The sequence below is a fragment of the Pelophylax lessonae genome, assembly GCF_965119305.1.
Source record: "Pelophylax lessonae genome assembly, chromosome: 1".
NCBI lineage: Eukaryota > Metazoa > Chordata > Amphibia > Anura > Ranidae > Pelophylax > Pelophylax lessonae.
Genome location: NC_138768.1, coordinates 166,617,931 through 166,644,475, shown reverse-complemented (window position 1 = coordinate 166,644,475; position 26,545 = coordinate 166,617,931). Strand labels below are relative to the sequence as shown.

The 26,545-nt window shown below is 43.9% G+C and overlaps 1 protein-coding gene across 2 annotated transcripts in view; it reads left to right on the top strand.

Moving 5' to 3' along the window:
* The window catches only part of CHD1 (chromodomain helicase DNA binding protein 1), a 219,189-nt gene that overhangs the window by 11,263 nt on the left and 181,381 nt on the right, over positions 1-26,545 (top strand). Inside the window, exons 4-8 of one of the 2 annotated variants that reach the window (XM_082243067.1) lie at positions 1,239-1,306; positions 2,901-3,065; positions 15,886-16,142; positions 24,002-24,227; positions 25,370-25,470. In XM_082243067.1, the coding sequence (XP_082099193.1) occupies positions 1,239-1,306; positions 2,901-3,065; positions 15,886-16,142; positions 24,002-24,227; positions 25,370-25,470 (817 nt within the window). The remainder of the gene's footprint in view (positions 1-1,238; positions 1,307-2,900; positions 3,066-15,885; positions 16,143-24,001; positions 24,228-25,369; positions 25,471-26,545) is intronic. The other variant, XM_082243068.1, reaches the window with a different exon arrangement.

The window sequence follows — 26,545 nt, the reverse complement described above, 5'->3', positions numbered from 1 at the left end:
AAAAAAAAAAAAAAAGTTTGCAGGTTCTGTAATTTTCTATCAAAAAATTGATTTTTACATGTAGGAAAGCAATTGGCCAGTGATTAAAGTGATACTAAAGTCTTCATTTTTTTTTTCCTTTAAAAAAAAAAAAAAAAAATGTTCTACTATACTGCTCCATGCAGTAGTATTGCACAGAACAGCCCAGGTTCTCCTTCTCGGGTCCCTTGCCGGCGCCCCTGGCCCCTCCCTCCTGCTGAGTGCTCCCACAGCAAGCAGCTTGCTATGGGGGGGGGCATCAGAGCTGAGCTGCTGTGTATCAATTCAGACACGGAGCCGTGGCTTGACCCTGGTCCCTCATTGGCTCACTGACAGTTTCCTCGTGCAACGTCACTTGATCAAGATGCACCCCCACACACACACACACACGCTATAAACAAAAGAAAAGACAGTTTTGAAAAAATATATATTTTTACTTTCGACCCTAAAACTTTCTTCATCACATTAGTCCAATATGTATTCTGCTACATATTTTTGGGAAAAAAAAAATCCCAGTAAGCGTATATAGATTGGTTTGCAACAAAAGTTAGAGCATCAACAAACTATAGGATATTTTTTATAATATATATATATATATATATATATATATATATATATATATATATATATATATATATATATATTATAATATAATTTTTTTTTTTTTTTACTAGTAATGGTGGCATTTAGCAACTTATAGCGGGACTGCGATATTGCGGCGGATACTGCCACTTTTTCGGGACAAGTGACGCATACAGTGATCAGTACTAAAAAATATGCACTCCCTGTACTAATGACACTGGCTAGGAAGAGGTTATCAGGAGCGATCAAAGAGTTAATTGTGTGCCTAGCTGGTGTTTTCGGACTATGGGGCAGGTGCTTGTACTAGAGGAAGGCATGGATTGGTGCCCCTGCTTTGCAGACACACAGGATCCATGCCATTTTGTACTGACAGAATGGCGATCTGCCTTGTTTACATAGATTGCTGTTCTCCCTCTGTATCGAAGCATCGGCACAGCAGGATCACCCCAGACCCAGAAGTGTCAAATCGTGTACTAGGTACGTTATCTGGCGCAGATCGGCTGCCCTGCCGCAGTATATCTACAGTGGTCTGCAAGTGATAATGCATTCTATGCATGAAGCTAACTTTTAGTACCACTTCATGCACTGTTTGTTTCTTCTTTGTTGGGTTTCCTGTAACTTTGGTTTTTCTTTTGTAGGACTCGTCTAGTAGTGAAGAATCCGATGACGAATCTTTAGGTGACAATAAAAAGAAGAAACGCAAAGAGTACGTACATTTTTTTTTTTTTTTTTTCCCCCTAAGTTTGTGCTTCCAATCTAAATGTGCTGATTTCTTGTCCTTTTTGTCTAAATGTTTCTTGGTGCTGGTGTTATTTTCATTGCTTCATACACAAATCTTTGTTCACTGCCAAGATCTTGTTTATCTTCCAAAATGAGCGCTTTTGAAAACCCGGAGTATCCTTGTACCTACAAATGATTTAATTTGGAGAAAGCTGCGTGCTTGTTGTTTAATTCAACATAATTCATTGCCAATCATTGTTGGCTTTTCGTAACAGTGGCAGTTTACATCTGAAACTTAAGTCTTCCGGTGTCTTAGGTTTGCTTTTACCTGTCTTAGTCTGAAGTCTGGAATTAGTATTTCTTCTGGTATTTCAGCTGCTCTGCCTGGGTCTTTGTTCTGCCAGTGCTAACCTGAATCCTTGCTTGCATATTTGTGGTTATTTCTGCAGTAGCTTCTTGTTATGTCACTTGTACTTGTTTTGCGGTTTGGTTTATACGGCAATATACTGTCATACAATTACATGGGGTACTGTATGTATGTTATAGTGTGAGGTAGAGGTTGCTTGTTTATAGCTTTGAAAGGTTATCTTCTGTATGACTATAAAGGCTAAAGCCAGTCAAAATGAATATTTCACTTTTTTTGGATAGTAGCAGTGGGTTGAGTCATTCAGAAATTTCTGAAATCACCAATTTTGTCAATTTAATCGGTTGAAATCAAGGCTCAATTCACCTGCTTCAACCAATACAAGTACATCTTGCTATTGGATTCCATAATCTGTTTATTTTACCCATCAATGGTTTTAGCCTTTTGTTTACTGCAGTAGTGGAGGGGGGTGGGGGTGGAACAAACTGCTATGACAGCTTCATCTTGATCTTGTTCATCCAGGTCTTACAAAAATCTATCGGGTCACATTTCGGCTCATTTGTTACTCTGAAATATCATTCTTGGACTGACTTGGCCTTTAATTTTTTTTTCCCGACCTGAGTATCCCCTGTCAGAAGGTTTTTCCTGTGTGTACCTTTTTTTTCTTTTATCATTTGCAAAGCATTCAGACTCGGCACATGTTCTGTACCAGTAAGGAGTGAAAGTAAATGGTGATAAAAAAACACTACCTTTAGTAGAAGGAAATGGTGTTAATCAATACTACTTTGCCGGATGTTTTCTCTCAAATGGTGAGCTTTTGAGAGTTGGGGTTTTATCGATCAGTCCCTTTGCTGTAAGAGTGGCTGTTACTAACAGTTTGGCCACAAAAGAAGTCTATGTGAATATGAATGTTCATGTGCACCCTCGTACATATCCACCACATGGAAAATGAAGGCCATGTTTACCAGCATAGGTCCAAATGCAGATGCAGGAAGAACTGTCTAATCAGGGCCTATTAACACTGGATGATAGGTTTATTATAAAATGTAATGTTTTGTGTGTGTGTGTATATGAAGTAGTATTCCTTTTGCAAGTGAGTTTAAGAATGGTTGATTCAGTGGGACGTTGCTCCCTATTTTTTGTGGTATGGATGTGTGTTTGAAGCAAGCTTGCATGTTATAACTTTATATCATTTCCGCCCTCTCAATATGTCCAGTGAAGATTGGCAGATGACCGGCTCAGGTTCTGATAGTGGCTCTTCATCGACCAGTTCCAGTTCAGATTCTGACTCAGGGGGGGATAGACAGAAAAGCAGCAGTAGGGACAGCGAATCTGATTATGAACCGAGCCATAAAGTAAAAAACAAGAAATCTCAAAACAGGTAAGGGCTAGACTCTGATGGTTTTCCTCTATGTAATCTCTATATAACTGGGCAGTATCAGAACTGTAAGAACATTGTACTTTTGTTATACTATTTCTTGAATGAAAATACATCAGCACAGTAAGCTTGGTGGAACTGTTTTTGCTATGCAAGACTTGTTTGTATTTCTACAGACAAAGAATGGTTTACTCAAATGAGTTGCAAGTATGGTGCTGCTTTTAAATGATCAAATATGGAGATTATATGTATAATGTGTGTGTATATATATTTTTTTTTTTTTTTTTTTGTTTTGCTGTTCTTTGGCCACTCTTCTGCTGAATTCTTGATTTATTGTATCTGTACAGTCTACCAGACTGTTCTTAAATACCAGCTTGCACATTACGATTTGCTCCAATAAAAGGTGTTTAGAAATCGGTTTCATATCATCCCATCAAATGTTTAGGAAGGACTTGTATGTGAAATAGCACAGCATTGTTTTGTGTGCAATAATTGTTTTTTGCACACACCATTGGATTGTACATGTAGATAATAATGGCAGGGCAAACTGGGCACTCCATTAACCACTTCAGCTCTGGAAGGATTTAGTCCATTCATGACAGGCCATTTTTTCAACTGACAATCGTGTGGTAATGCAACGCTGTGCCCAAACCAACTTTATATCCTTTTTTCTACACAAATATAGCTTTCTTTTGGTGGCATTTGATAACTTTTTGGGTTTTTATTATAAACCAAAAGACCATTTTAAAAAAAAAATTTATTTCCTTTCGGCTATAAATCATATCCCATATAAAAATTTTAAAAATCAAATACATTTTGGCCAAAATGTATTCTGCTACATGTCTTTGGTAATTAAGTGTATATTGATTGGTTTGTGTTAAAGTTTTAGCATCTACAAACTATGGGATATATGCTGGAATTTATTTTTATACTAGTAATGGCAGCGATCAGCAACTTCTAACGGGACTGCCATAGTGCGAGCGGCAATCTGACGCTGAGGGGAACTATCTTCCACTGATATAAACAGTGACATTATTACAGTGATCAGTGCTAATATGCACTGTCACTGTACTAATGATACTGGGCAAGAAGGAGTTAACATCTAGGGTGATAAAGGAGTTAAATATGTGCCTAACAAGTGTTTGTGTGTGCTGCTTTTGCTGGGGATCTAGTTGTTTTCATTCCCTGCCTAGGCTCCTTCTGAACTCCACAAACTTACATCTCAAACTCCACATACTTACAATGATACGACAGCCACAGTTCCGCTGTTTTATATCCAGTGCTGCAAATCTGCACTGTCCTGGCCGCATTACAGCCACTAAAAATTGTATGAGATTGTCTCCAGTCTCAGGTCACAGCCCTATAGAAATGTAAGGGCACTAATACGCATGCATGGCCAGAACAGTGAAAACTTGCATTGCAGAATAAAAACAGTAAACAATGGAGTTTGTACTAGCATATTTTATCTACAATGCTGTTATCACTGATCAAAAATCAAATACTTTTGCTGTGTAAGGTTACCACAGACATGAGTCATTTTCTAGGTACAATTGGTTTTCCCTAAACCTAAAAGCAGGAATGTATTTTCTTTCCCCTCCATTGATTCACACAGGAAGTCATTAACTATCAGGTTATATTGTCGCCTACTGGAGGATTGGACACTGGCAAAAAAAATTTAAATTCTAAGCTATTGCAGAGTATTTCCCTGCCTACAACTGCTATGCCCTGGGTTTTGGCTACTGTCTTAATGAGGATGAATGTTGTATGCCTTACCTCATTATAGGAATCCATCTGGACTCCACTAGGTGAAGCAGAGTCCACTGCTTTGACTGGGGCTTCTACTACACTCTCTCAAGATTTTTAGCAATATTTACCCCATTCCTCATTGGTTCTGACCCCATAGATCCGAAGTACAATCCTGCGCCTTCTGTAGAGTCTAAAGAGATATTACTTAAGCCGAAGAGACAGTTTGGACACTGTTCTTGTCAAACGCAGTCTCTGGCAGGTCAGTTTTCACCAACTGTCTACTTTTAAACATGGGGAAGTGATCTGGGAACTTAAGTGCGTTTCTGATCCTGCTTTCCAGGAGGAGTATGTCGAAAAGAGGCTCCATAAGAGCCATCTACTGAAATAAGCTAGTTTTCTAGCATCTGAACCTCCTTGGCAGCAGCAAGGAATAGACTATGCATCTGATCTGCATACCTAAGTCTAGGTTCTTCTTGCTTGTTTGCTTTCGGAACTGGTGGACCTTTTGGCATCCTCTTTCACTGAATCAGCTCAGATGTATGTTTTGTCATCTCATTAGATGTCCTGACTGTTTTACTAAGGATCCTGATGCATTGTGGGATCATGGTGAATCATTTACAAGAGTCTTTAGCATAGATATCCTGAACCACTGGGCTTAATCTGTAATTTCCAGGAGCTTTGAAATTTAATTTCTCTTCCGTTCAGTGACACACAGCTCCATATTCTTCACCATAGGGTTATGCTGCCCTCTACAGGAGTAGGACTAGGCAGACAACACAAAAGCTTGGCTATGCCCAGTGGGCTGTCCTCAGCTAGCATAATCCTGAGTTTTTGTTTGCCTAGTTCAGGAGTCTCCCTGCTGGGCCCTAGGTCCTGTTTTTGGATCCCGTTTTTTTCCTGTGGAGATCTTCTAGCAACTGCGGGGCTGATCAGCGGGCTGGACTATTGCAGTTCCAGTGGTCTCCTCAGCCTGGCCAGTGAGCGCGTGCAGACCGTAGCTCTGCGCTCGGTTGGCCGCGACATAGCCCCACTGGATTGGGGCTGGCCCGCGAGCTTAACCACTTGCCGACCGCCGCAAGTACATATACTGCGGCGGTCAGCCCCTCACAGGCAAAGTGATGTACCGGTACGTCACTAGCCTGTGAGGCTCTGGGGAGCGAGCGCGCGCCGCTGGAGGCGCGCTCCCGGACCCCCCCCCCCCCCGCGCGCGCGTGTGAGCGGCGGACCCTTTGTCCGCCGCTCACTCACGATCGTCCGTGACCGCGGGAGAAAGGCAGGCGGCTGATGTAAACAAGCCACCTGTCATTCTCCCCTGTGTAGGAACAGTGATCATACGGTTCTATTATGTAGGACCGTCTATCACTGTTCCTACACCTCAAGCCACAGTCAATCACAGTTAGAATCACGCCCCTAGGGACACATACACCACCCCTCCCTCTCAAAAAAAGTTAACCCCTTCACTACCAGTGTCATTTTACAGTAACAGTGCATATGTATAGCACTGATTGCTGTAGTAATGTCACTGGTAACCCCAAAAGTGTCAAATGTCAGTCAAGGGTCTGATCTGCCCGCCCCAATGTCGCAGTCCCGCAAAAAAAATCGCAGATGGCCGCCATTACGCGTTAAAAGAAAAGAACAACAAAAATGAGAAAAATCTTTCCCTTTGTTAGTAAACGCGATAACTTTTGCGCAAACCAATCAAAATACGCTTTGTGTTTTTTTTTTTCTTTACCAAACATATGTAGCATAAAACAAATTGGCCGAAAATGTTAAAAAATTTTAGATTTTTACATTTTTTTTTTGGGAATTTCATATAAAAAAAAATGTGAAAAATATTATTTTTGCAAAATTGACGCTCTTTTTTTGTTTATAGTGCATGATCAAAAAATCGCATATGTGATCAAATACCACCAAAAGAAAGCCCTGTTTGTGGGAAAAAAAGACGTCAAATTCATTTAGGTACAGCGTGGCACGACCGTGCAATTGTCCGTTAAAGTCACGTAGTGCCGAATCCCAAAATACCCCCTGGTCAGGAAGGGGGTAAAATCTTCCGGGGCTTAAGTGGTTACTATCTCGCAAGGTCCCATACGACCGAATCTTGGTTGGTGCCCAGACTGTGGGTGCCCCTGGCCTTGGTGCCTGTGGTGCGCTGTCACCCTCGTGGGCCTGCAATGGGGTGGGTGGCCTTTCTGGGTCCCCTTGGGGCAGCAGTTTAGCCTGGGGGTACGGGTGGCCTGATGTCCACGGGTCCGAGTACCACGCGGTCGGGCAGGGCAAACATTTAGGCCATGGCTTTGCGGCCAAGTTGCTGGACTTTGTTTGGGGTGGCCCCAGTTGCTGCAGCTATAGCAGCCATTGTACCTCGGGACATCAGTCTTCCCTTCGCTCCCCTGGCTAGTCGTGGGATTTCCCCTGGATTGTGCTCTTGCGGCAGGGCGGCAAAAAATGTAGGCCGCGTGGTCGAAAATTTAGGCCGCGACCTACAGGGCACCCCTTTTGGTAGGAAGGCTCTGGCAGGTTTTGCTCCCATGGTTTTGTGGGTTATCAACCTTTCCCAGTGTTCATGGCCCCTGCATTAGCGGCCCCCCCCCCCCCCCCCCCAGGGGGGTTTGCTTGTGGCCTCCTTTGCGGACCTGTATATTGAAAAAGAAAAGCGCACACATGCAAAAGAAATTACTACCAAATTTGAAGACAATCCATAAATAAAAATGGGGATTTGGTCCCACCATATGGCCATATAGTGCTCCAGCCCACCACTACGTCAAAGTACCCCATTATCAGTGGGTCCTACACTATCCATGAAAAAGAGATGAATCCAGCCTTTCTAACCCTTGGAGACAACACTCCTTGCTGGGAGAGATGTGCAAATGCACTACAGGGGACTCCTCCTATATCCACTTGATAGTGGACACTGATAGAGTACAGGTGTGTGTGGGGAGTGGGATGGGTTGCTCAACCTCAGCAGTCTGGTCAGACTGAATACATAATAAACAAGCAAAACATTTGGGGGAGCATACCCATGTATTTCTAAAGCTGGTGCAGCTATGAACCAAAAGACATGTATATTTTCTCCTTTGCGGACCTCCTTAGAAGGGTGCCCCCCCCCTTAGCGGGCTACGGTCAGCCCCTCCCCCTTTAGCGGGCTTCAGTCTGCGTCCCCTGTAGGGGGCTTGAGTCGCTGACCCCCTGTGCGCCGGGGTAAGGATGGCATTGGCTCAGCAAATGCACCCTCCCTCCTGTCTCCTCCGATACTGCATCTGGTTTGGTCGCTGCAGGTGGGACTATCCTACAGGGTTCGGGGTTCACGTTTCCCTGACCTTAGACAGTGAGGATGATTCCTCCATGGCTGCTGCTCTGGCAAAAAAGGTGCTGGTAGATGCACTGATTGTATCAGCGCTGGAGCCATTTATGTTGGAGGATGCAACCGAGGCTGCTGCGGACATATCTGTTCTGTTTGTCTCACCCACAGGCCATCCTGTGTGGTTATGGGTTTCTCTTATCTGGCTTATTTTGACTATTGTATCTATAAGTGCTGGGTGCATCTAATACGACCCTTGATGGTCCCAAGACGCTTTGCTGTTCGATATCCCTTTGAGGAGTCGCTTCTGAGGAAGTGGATGGGTCCCACTGGAGGTGGGTTTCCCCTATTTCCAGGGTTACTAAGGCAACCATGTATGCAGTGGTTGAATCTCTGGCTTTTAGGTGTCGGGCTGACCGGTGGGTAGAATCGCTAAGGCCCGTTACATGTTTACTATGGCCGGTGCCTTATTGGGTCCTGGTTTGACCTTCGCTCTTGTGTCTCAGACACTGACTGGGTGGACAACGGTTTTGCGTTTGACCATGGGGGGGGGGGGGGGGAGTGGTTCCCCCCCCTGCCTAAAGCAAACCGGTGTGTTTGATACGGAGTCTGCAGTTTGTCTGTGATGCATCTTTGGATGCGGTTCCGTGGGGCTCTTGGCTATCTTTCTCAGCAGTGGTGCTTAGGCGATTTTTGTGGCTGAAGTGTTGGTCTGCGGATCACTCCTCCGAAACGGCCTTGGCTACCCTGGATGACCTATGTTAGGAGTCTGACGGGGGTAAGAGTACATTCCTTCCACTGTCTGGGAAGGGGAAAGTGCCTCGCCAGTGGTGTGGGACTTCCTTTTCAGCCTAGGAGAAGTTTTTTCGTCCCTTAGGGACTTCGGAAAAAGGATTTAAATCCTATTTAAGAGGTTTCTAGCGGCTTTGGTCAAGCAATTGGAGCAGGTTTTCTGACAAGGCCCTTTCAGCATGAAGGTTTGCCCCCATCCATGTCTTGCCTGTGGGGACATATTCGCTGGTTCCAGGGCTGTTGTCCTGCCGGGTCAGCGACCAGGGGGTCCACGAGATGGTTGTATCTGGTTCTTGTCCTCTGGAAAGGTTCCTTCCAATGTGCACCTGCTCCTGGATCAGCGGCAAGCTCTGTTATGGGGAGAGCAGAACATCTTGTTCCAGGGTCAGAACATTTTCGGGGGTTATATTTATACCCTTTTTATGGTTCCCAGGAAGGAGGGCAAGTTTGTCCGATTCTGGACCTCATTGGCATCTCTGCATCAAGGGGTTTCCCTAGCTTCTTAGATGTCAGGATGCCTATCATTCCTTTTTGCTCCCGGCATCTGCATTTTCTCTGCTTTGCTGTAAGGAGCACTATCAGTTTGTGGCATTACCCTTTGGTCTAGCCTCCACTCCTTGGTTCTCCACAAACATGTTGGCCCCGGTCTTAGCATTGCTGTATCAGCTAGCGGAGTCTTTTGGCTCTGATGGCCGGTGTGGAAATTACTCTGCAGACTTTGTGGGAGATCGGGTGGTTTCTGAATTTACAGAAGTCTGCCCTGGTTTCAACCAGGAGATTGAATTGTTTAGGGCTGACTCTGGATTTTCCTCTAGCAAGAGTGTTCCTTTCTCTGAAGCAGTTGCAGAAGTTGCGTTCTGCGATTCAGCTGTTTCAACTAAAAGTGGTCGTCCCCCCTCGGGCTTGTATGTGAGTGTTGGGCCTGATGGTGTCCACCTATGAGGTGGTTCCGTTTGCACAGTTCTACAGAAGACTCCTGCAAAAGGAGATTCTAGTCAATGGGACGAGTACCCCAAGTCACTGGACTGTGTGATTTGTCTGTCAGGCGACAAGCGTTCTCTGGTCTGGTTGCTGCGCTCCCGACCTTGATACAGGGCAAGTCCTTTCTCCCCTTGTACTGGACATTGGTCACGACAGATGCCAGCCTGCCTGGGTGGGGAGGGGTCCTGGGGCTGTACTCTGCCCAGGGTTGTTGGACGAGTGTTCAATGTCTTGGAACTTCGAGCGATCAGGCTTTCCTGGATTGAAGCAGCTCCAGGGGCTCCCGGTGCGGATTCAGTTGGGCAATGCTACAACTGTGGCTTATGTGAATCACCAGGGCGGCACAAAGTGTTGGCGGTCCTGGAGGTGTCTGGCATTCTCCGGTGGGCAGAATGGTTCATTCTGGCCATCTCCGCTGTGCATAATTTCCGGCATGGAATATTAGCGGGCGGATTACTTCCGTCAGGCATTGGAACAGGGGGACTGGTCCCTTCATCCGGACGCGTTTCATAAGATGTGTGTGGTGGGGCACCCCCGAGGTGGATCTGTTGGGTCACGTTATCTTCTGGCAGATACCACAGACGCGTTGGGGGTTCCATAGAGCAGGTGCCATCTGTTTTACGCCCTTCTTCTGTTCTAGCCGCAACTTCTACGCAGTATCGAGGCCGATGGGATTCTTGCCATTCTGTCCTCTGGGATTCTTGCCATTCTGTCCTCTGGAGGCTTCCTCCCCAGGGACGATCTGTTGTGTCAGAGCTGATCTTCATCCTGTTTTGCAGTAGCTGGGTTTGACGGCCTGGCTTTTGAGCCAGGTGCTGAACTGGCTCGGTGTTTCCGACCATATTAAAGGCGAGGAAATCTACATCTCGAATGCTTTATCAGATTTCCTTGTTCCTTTTCGGTGGCTCATATTCTGGCCTTTCAATGGGGTGTTGATCAGAAACTGGTTTTGAGCGCTGTGCACGGTCAAATGTCTGCTTTGCAGTCTTTTTCAGAAACCTTTGTCTTCCATTAACTGGTGCATACATGCCTTCAGGGGATCATCTTTTTACTCCGCCTGTAAGTTCTCCTCTGCCACCGTGGGATTTTAACCGGTTTCTGTTTGTTCTTCAAAAACCTCCCTTTGAAATCGTACGGTAGTTCCCTTTCCTTACGCTGTCACATGAGGTGGCTTATTGGTGGCTATCACCTCTGCCACTATCTGGTGGTTCACGGGGATAAGGTAGTCTTGCCACCATGGCCGTAGTTCCTCCTAAAGGTTGTCTCTGATTTTCCATTTGAATGAGGACATTGTGCTGCTGTCCCAGGCTGGATCATTCCAGGGTATTTGTCTTGCACACTATGGATGTTGTTCGAGCTATTTGGGTCTATTTGGTAGCCATTGAGTCCCTTTGGAGGTCAGACTCGCTCTTTGGGATTACAAACGGGCCACAGAAGGGGCTCCTGCTTCCTCTGCTACCATTTCAGACTGATGGTGACCCATGCTTATTCATTTATGGGTCGTGTTCCCCCTTCCCTGTGATGGCATGTGCTTCTTGTTATCAGGCGTCAGTGGCGCAGGTGTGCACGGATGCCACTTGGTCATTGGTGCGTACTTTTTCGAAATTTTTACATAGTGGATGTTTTGCCATCTGCGGTCGCCGCAAAGTTCTGCGGGGTGCGATTTTAGAGGGTCTTTTTTTTTTTTCCCCCGTCTTGGTGTATTTCAGGTTGGGCTCCTGTTCTAGTTGAGCTCTTATTACCTGGATTGCCTAGTTTTTTAGTCTTGGGTTTGTTATGCCCACCCTTCATGTTTGCCACTGCTTTGGGATGCCTATGGTGAATATGGAGGTGTGTCTGTCAATGAACGGAAGAGAAAATAAGATTTTTCTCTGCGTTCATTGACAGACATAGCACCCCACCCCTCTTAGGAGTTTATTGCTTCTGTTACTGCTTGTTACAAAACTGAGTATCTGTAAGCAGAGAGGGGGATTATGCTAGCTGAGGACAGCCCACTGGGCGTAGCAAAAGCTTTTGTGTTGTCTGCCTAGTCCTACTCCCGTAGAGGGCAGCATAACCCGGAGGTGAAGAATATGGATCTGTCTGTCAATTAACTCAAAAGGATTTTACGGTGAGCACAAAAATCCTATTTTATGTCACTGCCATCTTCTGCCCAAAGACCGGCAGATTTGTGGTCTTCCTTGAGTCAACCTGAGGCACAAGGAGTAGTATCCCCATTTCTTGTAGAGGAAAGGCTTAAAGGTTTTTGCTGAAAACTATTCAGTCCCAATGTTCACACTAATCGCTCCTCTGATTAGTGTGATTTTTTTTTTTTTTTTTTGGTATCGGTGGACAAAATGCTTATCTTCACATCTTTCCCATACACCAACACTTTGTATGCTGGAACCCAATGCTTGCCAAGAGTCAGCACAAAAGTATTGAATCATCCCCTGACCCTAAGATCACGAATTTCAGGGTATCTGGACGACCTTCTGCTGAAAGATTCCATATGGAGGCCCCCCTATATCGGATATGGAGGAGGTGGGGGCTGTGCTCTCTCCCTCCTCTCTCTACACAGGACTTCTAGTGGTGTTAAAGCAAAAACCAAAAATGTACTATATTGCAGCTTACCAATTATTGGTGGTGGCTCCATCAGTTTTATTTTCCTAGGCTTTTTCCTCTGTTTTCATCTGGTGATCTTGTCGGTAACACACCTCCTGTATTAGAGTGCCCCCACTCTGGTTTAAGAGAAACAGGAGGCACCTTTTGGGCATCAGTATTGCTGGGGGTAGTGTTTTTTTTTATATTTTTTAAATTCAGATTTATTTACACTAACAAATTTGAAGCCAACCTCCAGCTAACACTTTTTAGGCAGTTACAGCAAGCAGTGCTTTTCCTTTTTAAGATAAAGTTTTTACATAAAGCCCATCATTGTAAGCACCCATGTCAATGTTCAATTGTTTGTCTCAACTCTGTAACACAATACATTCTGCTGGAGAGATTTTTCTTTTGAAAAACAGACTTAATAGCCAGATCCCCAGATAAAAATAGAAGAAATTAAAAAAAAAAAGCGTAATGGGGAAAAAAACGTAAAGCCATCACATATAATCGTAAGCCGCAATATAATAAAATGTTTGCTTTTGGGGTTAGTACTGTGTTTTTTTTTTTTTTTTTTAACAGGAACGCTTACACTTCAAGCTGTATAGGGCTTTATCTCATTTTTTGCCATAGCTCCCAGGTTGAAAAACGCTTTGAGTATAGTACAGGATGTTTCACCCCCCCCAAATATGGAGTCCCACGGAATGGGTGGGGTTATATGAGGGTACACTGGGGGTGTTCTCAGCAAAGCTTTTGCCAGTGTCCTATCATCTGACGCTAGTAGCATATAACCTATGGTCTGAGTACAAGTTGTGTACCCCAAAATATGGAATTTACAGGCAAGTCAAAATTTTACATATTTAATGTAAATCTGTTACAAACCTGATCAGTTTAAACTTGGCATATTCGAAAATGTGTGCAAAAACATATAAACTTTAATATTTCATAACTGCCAGTATCAAAATGATCAGCAATATCCTGAGGTATTAGCAAGTGAATTTATATGCAGGTTTCAGCATTTCCTGGTACAATAATGTATAGTGGCTTTGAATACTTTGTCTATCTAGGTATTTTTCCTTTGTATACATAGTAATTCTGCAAAAAAAGTGCTTTTTGTCTCTGGGTGGCTGTGCTCACTCTTCCACACTGCATATGGAGAGAGCCATGGTGCCACTCAGGTTTGAACTTCAAACTTGTCTGCTTTTGCGGGTTTTATGGTTATGCAGTTTTTTTCTGTACTTCTGTGACCCAGATTAGACAGTGGCCCTAAAGCCTGCTGTTGGCTGAAATCACAGAGCCAGTCAATGCTCTGCAAGGATCCTGACTTTATGGTCAGGATCCACCCAGATGCCTAACCCGCAGTTGGCTCAGCCTCTAAGCCTGCCGCTGAGAGCCTGAGCCAGCCCCTCCCTCCACCACAGCTCGGGTCTCCAATGAGAGCTGGTGAGGGGGGGGGGGGGGGGTTGTACAACAGAGAGCTAGTGATTGACAGCTCTGCTCATTAAAGACCAAGAACTGAGCGAGGGTTTAATTGTTTCAGTTGGTTAATTTGTTTTTCCTGTTTTACATAGGGAACCTATGACGTTTTAAGTCCTAAAGTAATTGACTTCTACAATACTACCTTTAGAAAACCCTTCATACTTTGTAAAATGTTTCTCTGCAAAATAAACAATTTATGTTAGCTAAAATACAACTTTACTTTAACTATGAGGCCTCATGCACACATGGCGTTCGAAAAAAGGAGCGGCAAAGGCACTACCAACGCCAGGAAAAAGCGGCTGTAAAAACACGCTTTTAGTAACTTTTTGCGTTAATGCGCGTTAAGCTTTTAGCAGAGTTTCCTTGCCTCCATTCAAAATCAATGGCTCCCTATGAGAGCTGTCTTAACTGATCTGACTTTCAGCCCATTGATTTGTATAGAAGTAGCATCCAAGTTGGATCATCATGCAACTTGTGCTCTGAGGCTCTTTAAAGGGATCCCCACTTCAAAACACAAAAAAATAAAATTCAAGGCGCCAACCCCCCCCAAGATCCATACCAGGCCCTTTGAGTCTGGTATGGATCTTGAATGGGAACCCCACGCTAAAATGGGGGAAAAATGGTGGGCCCCCCCCTCCTCCCCCCCCCCCCCCCAGTGTAGTGTAAATAAAAATGAAAATGGTCTTGACAAGTCCTTTATTAAAAATCTTCCTCCGGTCTTCTCCTTCCAGTCTTCTCCACCGCCAACCCGGTCCTTTTCCATGATGTCAAACGGGGGGGCAGGGCAGGGTCTAACGGTGACTTCACTGGATGGCCACGCCCCATGGCTATATAAGAACCGGCAGAGAGTGGAGCTGGCATAACAGGAGACTAAGTTGAAGGAAGATCAGGTCAGCGGCAGAGAAGACCGGAGCAAGAACACCGGAGGGAGAAGGCTGGAGGAAGATTTTTAATAAAGGACTTGTCAAAACCATCTCTTGTTTTTTTTTAAACTACGTAGGATCTGGGGGCCTCCAGATTATGATAAGCCCCCTTATCGGAACTCGGGGTGGGGTGGGGGACAGGGGCATATTGCCGCTCGCTCATGTGTATGAGTGCAGTCATTGCAGCACACAGGCACTGTGCCAAAATGCAAAGTACATTCTACAGATGATTGAGAACAGTGAGCTAAGTTTATTTGCAGAAGAACCTGTCCGTTCTCAGCTATAGTTCTGCGCTGAGGTGGACCACAGTTTATATTTTTTCAACTCTGAGATGCCAGTTGAACTTGTATGAGCATGTACAGCAGGGAAGAAGCTCAAGAGCATACCAGAACATATGCTGGCAGGATTTTAGCTTTCATTTTGGATAGGGTAAGGGAGAGTTATTACCCCTGTAGGTTTATTTATTTTTATATTTTTTTTACCATCTGTGCCTCACTGGGGAGATTTACCTTCATTTTCTGTCCCATAGCCAAAACAGGAAGTGAAAGGAAAACCCTGTAAGTTGAGGGGATTCCTTGGGCCAACAAAACAAGTGTCTCCTTTGGAAAATTTTCCTTTTTAATACTTTTCTGGGAACAATCCAAAATGTTTGATTTTCTTTTACTTGCACTTTCAATAATGGTTACAGGACAAATAGAGAGAGTGAATTTCCCTAACGACGGGGGCAGAGACTACTGTAAAATAAAAACCGACAGGTGTTCTAATCTCTCTCCACTCTATCCAAAACTGAAGAAAAGGTTTTGCCTTTAGTTATACCTTAAGGAAAGACTTTAAAATTGGTTCCTGAAAGAGCTGGAGTCTGCAAACCCAAGAGAAAGGACAAGTCTGAGTGGGTCTTTTACAGAATCTTGCAGCCTTCAGAAGATTAGGATGACTTAGTTTACACAATCTGCATAGTCTTGCCATTTGTGTGTGTGTTTTTTTTCTCTGTCCTGTTGGCTATCAAGTATTATGTATTTGTTTTCAGGTCCAAATCTAAAAATGGGAAGAAGAAGAATATTGGTCAAAAACAAGGTGCAGATTCCTCGGATGATGATGACGACTATGATAAGCGAGGATCTAGGCGACAGGCCACTGTAAATGTCAGTTATAAGGAACATGAAGAGATGAAAACAGACTCTGATGACTTGTTAGAAGTATGTGGTGAAGATGTTCCTCAACCAGAGGAAGATGAGTTTGAAACAATCGAAAGAGTAATGGACTCTCGTTTTGGACGAAAAGGAGGTAATTAGCGCTTCAGATCATTGAAAGTAAATTTAGGATTTAGTCTTTCTTTATGGTTTTAAAGCGATTTTAAACCGCCGGACATTTTTTTTTTTGGACCCGCCATAATGTGCAAGTATGCATCGCAGACTAGAACATTGTTAAAAAGAAGCTCTTCCAGCGCCGAGATGTCAGCTGCAGGCGCTCATCTTCACCCTTTTTTCTTCTGGGTTTGCAGACTCCGGCTCTGTGACTGGCCAGAGCTGCGATTAAGTCACTCCCGCGCATGCGTAAGTGAATCGCTGTTCATGCCACAGGGCTCTGAAGAAATGGCACAGGTGGCCATTCCTTCAGAGCTCATGCGCCAGTGAGGTCACCGGCTAAATGTACACCAAATCTCTCCTAAATGGTGCACGTTTAGGAGATATCACACTTTATAAGGCTTACGTATAGGTAAAAGCAACAGATGGAAGTATATTTCCACTTGAAAACACCACTGCCTTTTTACCTTCTGCATGTTCTGATGGCACATCTATACTGTGGAGGAACTATGTATCACTAAAAAGTGTCAAGCTTCGACTTTGGGGCTCCTGAGCTGTAGTATAGACTAAAACTGGTGTTTTTTTTGGACTGCGTTTTGCCCGGACTTTTTTGTGGCCCTTGGTAATGCTCCTGCAGTGTCCAGTTGATTAAAAGGCTATACTTATTTCAACTGATAACATTTTAGGTACCAAGGTCCTATAATCTTTTTCTGCTATTAAGTACTTGGGGTTCTCCATAGCCTTTTAGGCCCGCTGTTAACTTTAAATGTATTTTTTTTTTTTTAAATGTATATTTTAATGTTAGTGTTACTAGACCCATGACCATGCATTCTCTATATCTGGTCTCCCACAGTACACAGCATGGAAATGCAATAGTTTTAGTAAATATAAACTCCTAAATATCTTTTCTCATCAGTTAGAGCAGTTTTGTGTCTTGTAGGAGGAGTTTTCATTCTCCCCCGATTGTCCTGTGAGGCTGCAGGACCCTTGACCCTTTCTTTGGACAGTGCTGATTGGCCCTGTGCTGATCACATGCACTCTTCCCAAGCAAAAAAAAAAAAGATTGTGGAAGGAGGAAGATCATAGGAAACAGGACCAAACAGCCTTTTTCTTTCGTTCATCGACGGACACAGAGCTCCATAAATCATAACTACTGGGTCATTTTGCCTCCAGGAGTAGGACTAGGCAGAACAAAAAACACCTGGCTACGCCCATGGAACAAAACAACGGGGGTTCCCCTAGTGGTGAGACTTTATAGGCACTTTAAACATAGAAACAAATCATAATAATATAAATGGAACTTTATTCAATAAATATACATATAACAATGTTAAAAATAAGCAAGCAGTGTACAATATACATCACAAAATGCAAGAGATAACCACAGTGGACAGGAGGTAAGTACCCAATGCGTTTCGAAGTGACTAACAACTTCTTCAGGGGTAGCCTTGGGTGGTTTTCTGTTGATAATTAAATACAATCACAAACAGTCTATTTCATTTTAAATCGCATTGTAAATAAACATCTGAATCAGTTACTTCGAAACGCATTGGGTACTTACCTCCTGTCCACTGTGGTTATCTCTTGCATTTTGTGATGTATATTGTACACTGCTTGCTTATTTTTAACATTGTTATATGTATATTGAATAAAGTTCCATTTATATTATTATGATTTGTTTCTACGTTTGAAGTGCCTATAAAGTCCCACCACTAGGGGAACCCCCCTTGTTTTGTTCTATGCATCTAGGGATGTGGCACTCATTTAGAATTTCCACCAAGAGCACAATCTCTGGCTACGCCCATGGGCCGTCCTCAGCTGGTATATAACCCCCTCTCTGCTCTAAGTAATCAGTTTTAATCTGTCTTAGTCAGGCATAAGGACCTAGGCTCCCGGCTGGGATCTCCGGGCCTAGCAATTTTCTCCTTCCTTACATCTTTTTTTTTTTTTTCTCTCGGGGGATCTACAATCAACTGCCAGGCTGGGCGACGGGCTGGATAATCTAGATCCAGTGGTTCCCCCAGCCCAGCCAGCGAGCGTGTGCAGACCGCAGCTATGCACTCGATGGACCGCGACATAGCTTCATGGACAGAGGATGGCCCACGAGTTAAACGTCTCGTAGGGTCGCATACGACCAGGCTTGGGTCTGAGTTGCAGTGGTCCCTTGGCCAATAACTCCCCTACTTCGGTGGTGAAGAGTTCTCTTTGGAGCGTTACCCGCACCATGGAAGGGTAAGTACAGTCTCCCCTTTTGGTGGTTTTCTTTGGGGTGGATGCAGGCAACCTCCAGGGACGGTCAGACCTGCCTGCAGGTTCCCTCCTCCCATCCTTAAAGAGGTTGTAAACCTCCGAATTTAAAAAAAAAAAAAAAAAAAAAAACCTGAAAGAAAAACACATAATGAGCTAGTATGCATCGCATACTAGCTCATTATGAAATAGCTTAAAACGAAGCTCCGAAGTGCCGACCGCTCACCTATCCCATGGGTGACATGTTCTGTTGCCCTTCTTCCGGGTTTGCGGCATCTGGCCATCTGATGCGCACGGGAGCCGATGGTCACGGCACGGGGCTCTGAAGGAACGGCACCAGCGGCTGTTCCTTCAGAGCGCATGCGCCAGTGATGTCACTGGCTGCGCATTTAAGGTAATTATCTCCTAAACGGTACATGTTTAGGAGATATTTACAGTACCTATAGGTAAGCCTTATCATAGGCTTACCTATAGGTACAACTTGCAGAGGAGGGTTTACTTCCTCTTTAAATCCCTCACTGAGCTCCCCCCCCCCCCCCCCCCACACTTTCCCCCTTGTCTGGACCTAGAGTCTGGTGGGGATTCCAAGGCAGAGAATGCAGCAGAGACCCCTGGGGTCTCTCCCACTATCCCCACTCTTTAAGGGTCCTGGGATAGTGTGTGTCCCGCCCTGGTAGTCTGGAGTGGTCCCAGTGTAGGAGACCACTAGATGCATTTGCATATTGTTTGCAGTGTGGGTATAGTGCAGGGGAGTTCCAGGTGCAGAGACCGCAAAGTGCACAGAGGAGTCTCCCCTAAATTTGTGTCCTACCTTCGGGGGGGGGGGGGGCGTAGCAGAGGGTTTAGGAAAGATCCTGGCAGCATACTTCAGTGTTTCTAGCTGATGGCGGTCATTTTCGTTTGTCTGGCTGGTCTATGGTTTGCAGCCATGTTTGTGTGGCCTGATGATGACGGGGGGTGGGGGGGGTTTCCCTTAGCCTGGTAGATGCTGGAGACAACTGAAGCCTAGTGGGAATGCCGTAGCTCCTCTTCTTCCTCAGTTTCCTCTTCGTGTGCCCAGGGTATATGTACAGGGATAGCTTCCATGATGATGCTGATTTCGAATTCTCGGCGCTCCTCTGGTCAGTAGGGTGAGTCTTTGGAGGTCCCTGTTGTCTATCTCTCTGCTGATCAGTATCCTGAGCCTTGAGGGATCCTTTAGTTGTGCCAAAAGATCGTTTTTGTACTGCAAGTTCTTCCTTTCTTATGGAGCCTCAGGGTCACATCTCCCCCACTGACCCCTCATGGAGGTGGCAGGTCCCTCTGAACTCCAGCTTCTCATGGTTGCACTGACGGCAGTCCTTCGTGTCCCTGGTTGAAGTGGCGTGTGGGCAAAGGCCCAGGAAGAAGTGTCCCCCACCATCCCCTGTTCAGGCTGTCTCATCTGATTCTGAGCCTGATGCCGCCATGGACACAGCCCATCCAGGGGGGGGGGACTTAATATTACCCCCCTGATCCATCCGATTAGTGAGGATGATTCCTCCATGGTCGCAGCTGCAAATTAAAAACCGCTGGTAGACGCACTTATCACTGCAGTGCGTGAGACTTTAAAAAGGGAGGATGCAGCTGATGTAGCCACAGACGTGGCTGTGTCGTTTTGGTATGCACAAGTCGCGTCGTACTCCAAAAGTGTTTCCTTATGTCTCTTATTTTGACAGGTTTTTCTGTAAGGAATGGGAACAAAAAAAATGACCCTTTGTGGTCCCCAAACGTTTTTCTGTATGTTATCCTTTTAAGGAGTCGCTTTTAAAAAAATTGGACTAGTCCAGCAGTGGTGGACCATCCTGTTTCCAGGTTAAAAAAAGCAACCATGATACCAGTAGAGGAACCCCTGTCCTTTAAGGACCCAGCTGACAAGAAAGTGGAGGCTGTGGCACGCAGCATGTTTACTATGCCTGGTTTGGCATTGCGGCCAGTCTTTGCCTCAGCCCTGATGTCTCAGACCCTAACTGAATGGGCCAAGCTTTTGTTCCAGGGCCTGGGGGGTGAGCAGGTCCCCGCTGCTTATGTTGATTTAGCAGGCCAGTTGGTCCATGGGCTGTAGTTTATTTGTGATGTAGCTTTGGATACAGCTCCTGTGCTGTCCAAACTTTGTTTCAGCTGTGGTGATTATGCACATGCTGTGGCTTAAGACCAAGCTCTGATTGATCTGCCCTTTCTAGGCGATCGCCTGTTTGGGGCTACCCTGGATAACCTCATCCAATGTATCGTGGGGGGGGGGGGGAGCGACCTTCCTGCCTTCCCTGGTTCGGGATAGACCCAAACCAGGGAAGGCACTCAAGAAGACTCCTTACCAAAGGGAATGGCAAGTGTAAATAAAAAATCCACCACAGATAGGTCAGTCCCTTACCAGACTGTATTTATATCACTCTCAGACCAATATCACTCCACCAGGCAAGCAGGAAAGCCGACACCAATATGAGCCCCTTACCAGATTGAAAACTTGATATGCATAAGTAGATGGATATTAGGATCCTCACAGATGCGGAGCAAATGTGCCAGACTGCAATGTGTATATCACAAAGATCCTGGTGTTGGATATGTGGTAGGATCGCCACAGAAGCTCAAATTGCAGGCCCCAATAGTTTAAAAACATAAAGAGGAGAGGGCCGCCATAGCGTAAAAACGTACAAAATATTTATTAAAAAAGGTAGTAAACTCGCATGTATAGGGAAGCAGGAGAATCGTTAGAATAAGCCTCCGGCCCGGACGGCTAAGTACATCCGCACTCGTCGGACGCTTCCGGAAATGACGTCAGCACGCCATGACCTAACTCAGTTTCATCACAGATGACGTTTTCAAAGGTGAAAATGTTGAAAAAAACGTGAGAGGTTTGAAAACGTCATCTGTGACGAAACGGCGTTGGGTCACAGCGTGCTGACGTAATTTCCAGAAGCGTCCGAGTGCGAATGTGCTTAGCTGTCTGGCCGGCGGCTTATTCTAAAGATCTCCTGTTTCCCTATACATGTGAGTTTACTACCTTTTTTAATATTTTGTACGTTTTTACGCTATGGCGGCTCTCTCCTCTTTGTTTTTAATCTATTGGGGCCTGCAATTTGAGCTTCTGTGGCGATCCTACCACATATCCAACACCAGGATCTTTGTGATATACACATTGCAGTCTGGCACATCTGCTCCGCATCTGTGAGGATCCTAATATCCATCTACTTATGCATATCAAGTTTTCAATCTGGCAAGGGGCTCATATTGGTGTCGGCTTGCCTGGTGGAGTGATATTGGTCTGAGAGTGATATAAATAGTCTGGTAAGGGACTGACCTATCGGTGGTGGATTTTTTATTTACACTTGCCATTCCCTTTGTTAAGGAGTCGTCTTGAGTGCCTTCCCTTGTTTGGGTCTATCCCTAGATCTACATTTGCGCATCTGTTTTTTTAATTCTGGTAAGCAGCATTAATGTTGGTGGCAGATTCACTACTCATCACTTATTCCTTTCACAATTTTTTCATACCTTTTTTAGATATTTATTTTTCACTTTTGTGTTGATCCACTAGTGATTTATTGCCACAATACATTACCATATGTGTGTGGGATTTTACGCTATGGCGTTCCTCTTTTTTTCTTCTGATTTCACATTTTTCAATTCCCGGGAGGCCAATCATGGATATCTGCTAACAAGGCAATAGGATTTCTGATTCAGATCCTGGCTTTTGACACATTATGTTCTGGTAAGCGTACCACCAAAGGGAGTCTGGATTGACGTCACTGTCTTCATATACTTCACCAATTTATATATGGACTAATATGGACATTTATTTTGTTTAGCATTTTGGTTTATTTATCACTAGGTGTTTGGACATTTATTTTAGTCCTTTATCACTGAGCGCGACTTGTTTTATCTATATAATTTTAAGGGTGTGGTCACACTTGAAGTTGCAGCAAATTCATTTCCGATAGCGCGGTTACTCTTTTCCATTCTTAATCTTCTTTCAGCATCCCCTAGCCAGTTCGTATCTTCATTCAAGGGGATCGACATGTGGCTCCACCAGTACGGTCTCTTTTGCCACCATGGGATTTAAATTTAGTACTTTTGGTTCTTCAGAAACCTCCATTTGAGAATTTTCGAGTGATTCCCTTGCCTACATTATCCTAAAAGGTAACATTCTTGGTGGCATTTACCTTGGCCCGCATGGTATCTGAATAGGGTAGCATTATCCTTTTGCAGTCCCTATTTAGTAGTCCATAGGGATAAAGTAGTTCTTCGTCCCTGTCCATCATTCCTGCCCAAAGTTGTCTGACTTCCATTTGAATGAGGACTCATCCCAAGGATTTTGCTTTGCATTCCTTTGATGTGGTTCGTGTGATTCGGGTGTATCTGGCAGCTACTGATTCTTTTCGGAGGTCAGACTCTTTTTGTGGTTATAGGCGGACCAAAAAAAAGGGCTAGCTGCTTCTTCGGCTACCATCTCCAGAGGGATCAGACGGACGGTGACTCAGGCCTATTCGATTCAAAGTCAGGTTCCACCTTTCCCTGTCACAGCGCATGCTACTCTGGCGCTGAGTGCTTCTTAGGCCTTTCGTCATAGGGCTTTATTATCGCAAGTTTGCAAGATGGCCATTTGGTTGTCCGTGCATACCTTCACAAAATTCTATAAGGTAGATACTTTGGCATCTGCGGATGCTGCTTTTGGCTGCAAAGTTTTGCAGGCTGCTGTTTAAGAGGGGCTGTTCCATCTTTTTGGGGGGTGTGTTTTTTTTTTTTTTTTTATCCTTTATTTTTCAGACAGGGCTCCTGTGTCCTAATTAAGGGCTCTTATGTTTATCCCTTGGGTTATTTTCCTTTTGGCACTGCTTTTGAATGTACCAATAGTTATGATTTATGGAGCGCTGTGTCAGTCGAACAAAAGAGAAAATAGGATTTTTGTGCTTACCATAAAATCCATTTCTCCGAGTTCATTGACGGACACAGCACCCACCCCTCTGTGGAGTTCTGATACTTATGATACTGCTTGCTAGTAAACTGATTACCTAGAGGGGGGAGGAGGGGTTATATTCCAGCTTAGGACAGCCCATGGTGGTAGCCAGGTGTTTTTTATTTTGCCTAGTCCTACTCCTGAAGGTGGCAATATAACCCAGTAGCTATGATTTATGGATCACTGTGCCTGTCGAACTCAGAGAAATGGATTTTACGGTAAGTACAAAAATCCCATTTCACACAATACAGAGGATTAACCCCTTTGGTTCCACAGTCGGTATAACAAGCATGCTTTACTGCATATACAGACTGATTTTCCTGCTGTGGGTTTAGCTGGGGAGGTTCGGGGGTCGCTGAATTTGTAACGTTACATAAGAAAGAATATGAATGTCACATGTTACAAAAGGTGAACTTATCCTTTAACACCTGTGAAGAAGAGGAAACCATGCCTGATTATGTAAATTACAAATACTGCTATTCTCTTGTGCTTCCACTACATTTGTCAAGCTTCCTTTTGCAAATGTATTTGTCAGTTTCGTTTTAGGTAAGCCAGCAATACAGAAATCAGGTGTTGCAATTGTTTTCAATTAGTGTGGTGTAACTTTATCTTCTTTTTCATAGTTACTGGCGGTACTACAACCATTTATGCAGTAGAAGCGGATGGTGATCCGAATACTGGTTTTGATAAGACAAAAGAGCCTGGAGAAGTCCAGTATTTAATTAAATGGAAAGGATGGTCTCATATTCACAATACGTGGGAAACTGAAGAAACACTAAAGCAGCAAAATGTAAAAGGAATGAAAAAGATGGAGAACTACAAGAAAAAGGAGCAGGAAACCAAGAAATGGTACTGGCCCTAAAAAATTCCTAAATTTTTATTCATACTCTAACTCTATATTATTATTATTATTGTGTTTAATATACACTCATTGCACTGTCCCACAGTGATAATTGGTTTGCTCTTGAAGTGTGTAAGGATTAGTGCAAGGTTTTTCGTAATGTATTATAGGGGCACAGAACAATATAGCAGTATTAGACTCATTCTACTTGCTTGTCATTACAATAAAATAATTAATAAACTGCCATTTATATTTTGCCTTTAATAAACTGTTACACATAAGTCAAGTTTGGTTAGTCGTAAATAAAACCGATTCAGCATGCTTTCAGTTAGTGGTTGTAAACCATAAGACATGAAAGATGTAGAAAGCACATCTTCTATATGATGTACTTGTCTCTTCGAAGTTCTGAGTGTCATTTCTCTCCGCTGCCTTGTTCTTTTGTAATCACTAGTCACTTCTGGTAGTTTTTCCTGACAGCAGAGTTAAAAAGTTGACGGGGCGAGAGCTGCAGCACGCAGCCTGTGACACACATTAACTGTGCTTATTCCCCTACTGTTGCAGGGGATGTGCCCCATTCCCTCCAATTAAGACTGAGTTGTTGGCTCTGTGAAGACTTCCAATCCCTGCCCCCTGCTCCTAGATCTAAGAAAAAAAAAGTCTCATCTTTGTTTCCAGAACAATCTATAAAAGAAATAGCTGCAGATACACAGCTACAACTTATACAAAGATGAAACGAATCCTCCTACATATCACTTAATTCTGGTTCCTATACTGGGCATATGTACAGGTTTACAACCACTTTTAAGTTAATAAAATAGCCTTACCTAATGTTTTCAGTGTATACATTGAGATGCATTGGAGGGAAAACTGCTGAAGAGGCAAAGTACAGTCATGAAGGGGTGCCTGCACATACTTGCAGCCAGCAGACTCTCAAACCTTCCGAAAACCACAAAAGAGATGGGCAAGTTTTGGCGCTATCATAAAGTGTGAAATTTTTGACTGTGTAAACGGCCTGAGATTTGGCTAAGACAACTATGTGCGGGCAACTAAAAGTGCCAGAACTTCATATCTGCAGCAGTTTGCCTTCCCCCTTGGTGACATCCCTTTTAAACCAATTAGTTCTAAGTTTCTTTCCTTTGTAATTCTAAAGGCTAAAAGCGGCATCACCTGAAGATATTGAGTATTACAATTGTCAACAAGAACTTACTGATGACCTTCACAAACAGTATCAGATTGTGGAGAGAATAATAGGTAAGGGTTTTTTTTTTTTGCAATATATATGAATGGCATAATTGAGGAGGGGTGTTTTTGATGAACATAAAAATACACACGTGATGTGGGAGAAAAGTAAAACTACTCGTCTATATGCACACACGATATAAAAAAATACACACAGACCCCTGTAAAAATGCACATTTTTTTTTCTAACTTTTTAATGTGACCTATTATCTGTGCAGTTCAACTAAAAACAACTAAAATCTTTAAAGGGGTAAAAATACAAATAAAAACATGTCATAGTGACGGGACCACGATTGGACACTTGCTCTCCATGACGTCGTCCTCCCAGCGGCTTCAGCTCTGCCCATCCGGCGCGGCGATTGACGTCATCGCTAGTTGCCATCATACTTGCCATCATACAGACGTGGGTTTCTCCTGGATTATTCACCGCCGGCTCCCTGGGTTGTACACCCTTCCAGTGCCATGGTCCACATCTCTAGCTCCCATTTCTATTCCAGCCTTCAGGGATAGCCCATGTATCTACCAAAACTGGAGTCTGCCCTAGCCAAGGATACACCAGACATCTCCATCTTTTCTCAAGTATGCTGTTTCTCAGCCGCCAGTCATTTTTACATGTAATTGGAAGAACTGGATTCCACAGCAATTTAATTTTTGTTTCTATTATGTTCAATTTACAGTTCATATGTTTAATAAATGTATATTTTTATGTTGAACTCTAGAGCAGTGGTTCTTAACCTTGTTGGAGGTACTGAACCCCACCAGTTTCATATGCGCATTCACCGAACCCTTCTTAATTGGAAAAATAAAAATATGATTTTTTCAAATTCAAAACATAGGTATATATTTATACAAAGGTGCACAAAATGAACAAAACCATTAAGAACAAAGAACAAAACCATTAAAACATGATTTTCACACAAAAACATAATAATGAATATTTACTGCAAATTAGTGTGACTTCTGCTGTTGTCTTTCAGAGACCAGTTCAGAAATACGCGGCTTTATCTTGGCAAGTGCCACTCTCATCTAATTTTCGCAACAAAGTCTGTTCCTTTTCTTTGTTTTTATGTTCAGCATCCCCCCTTAC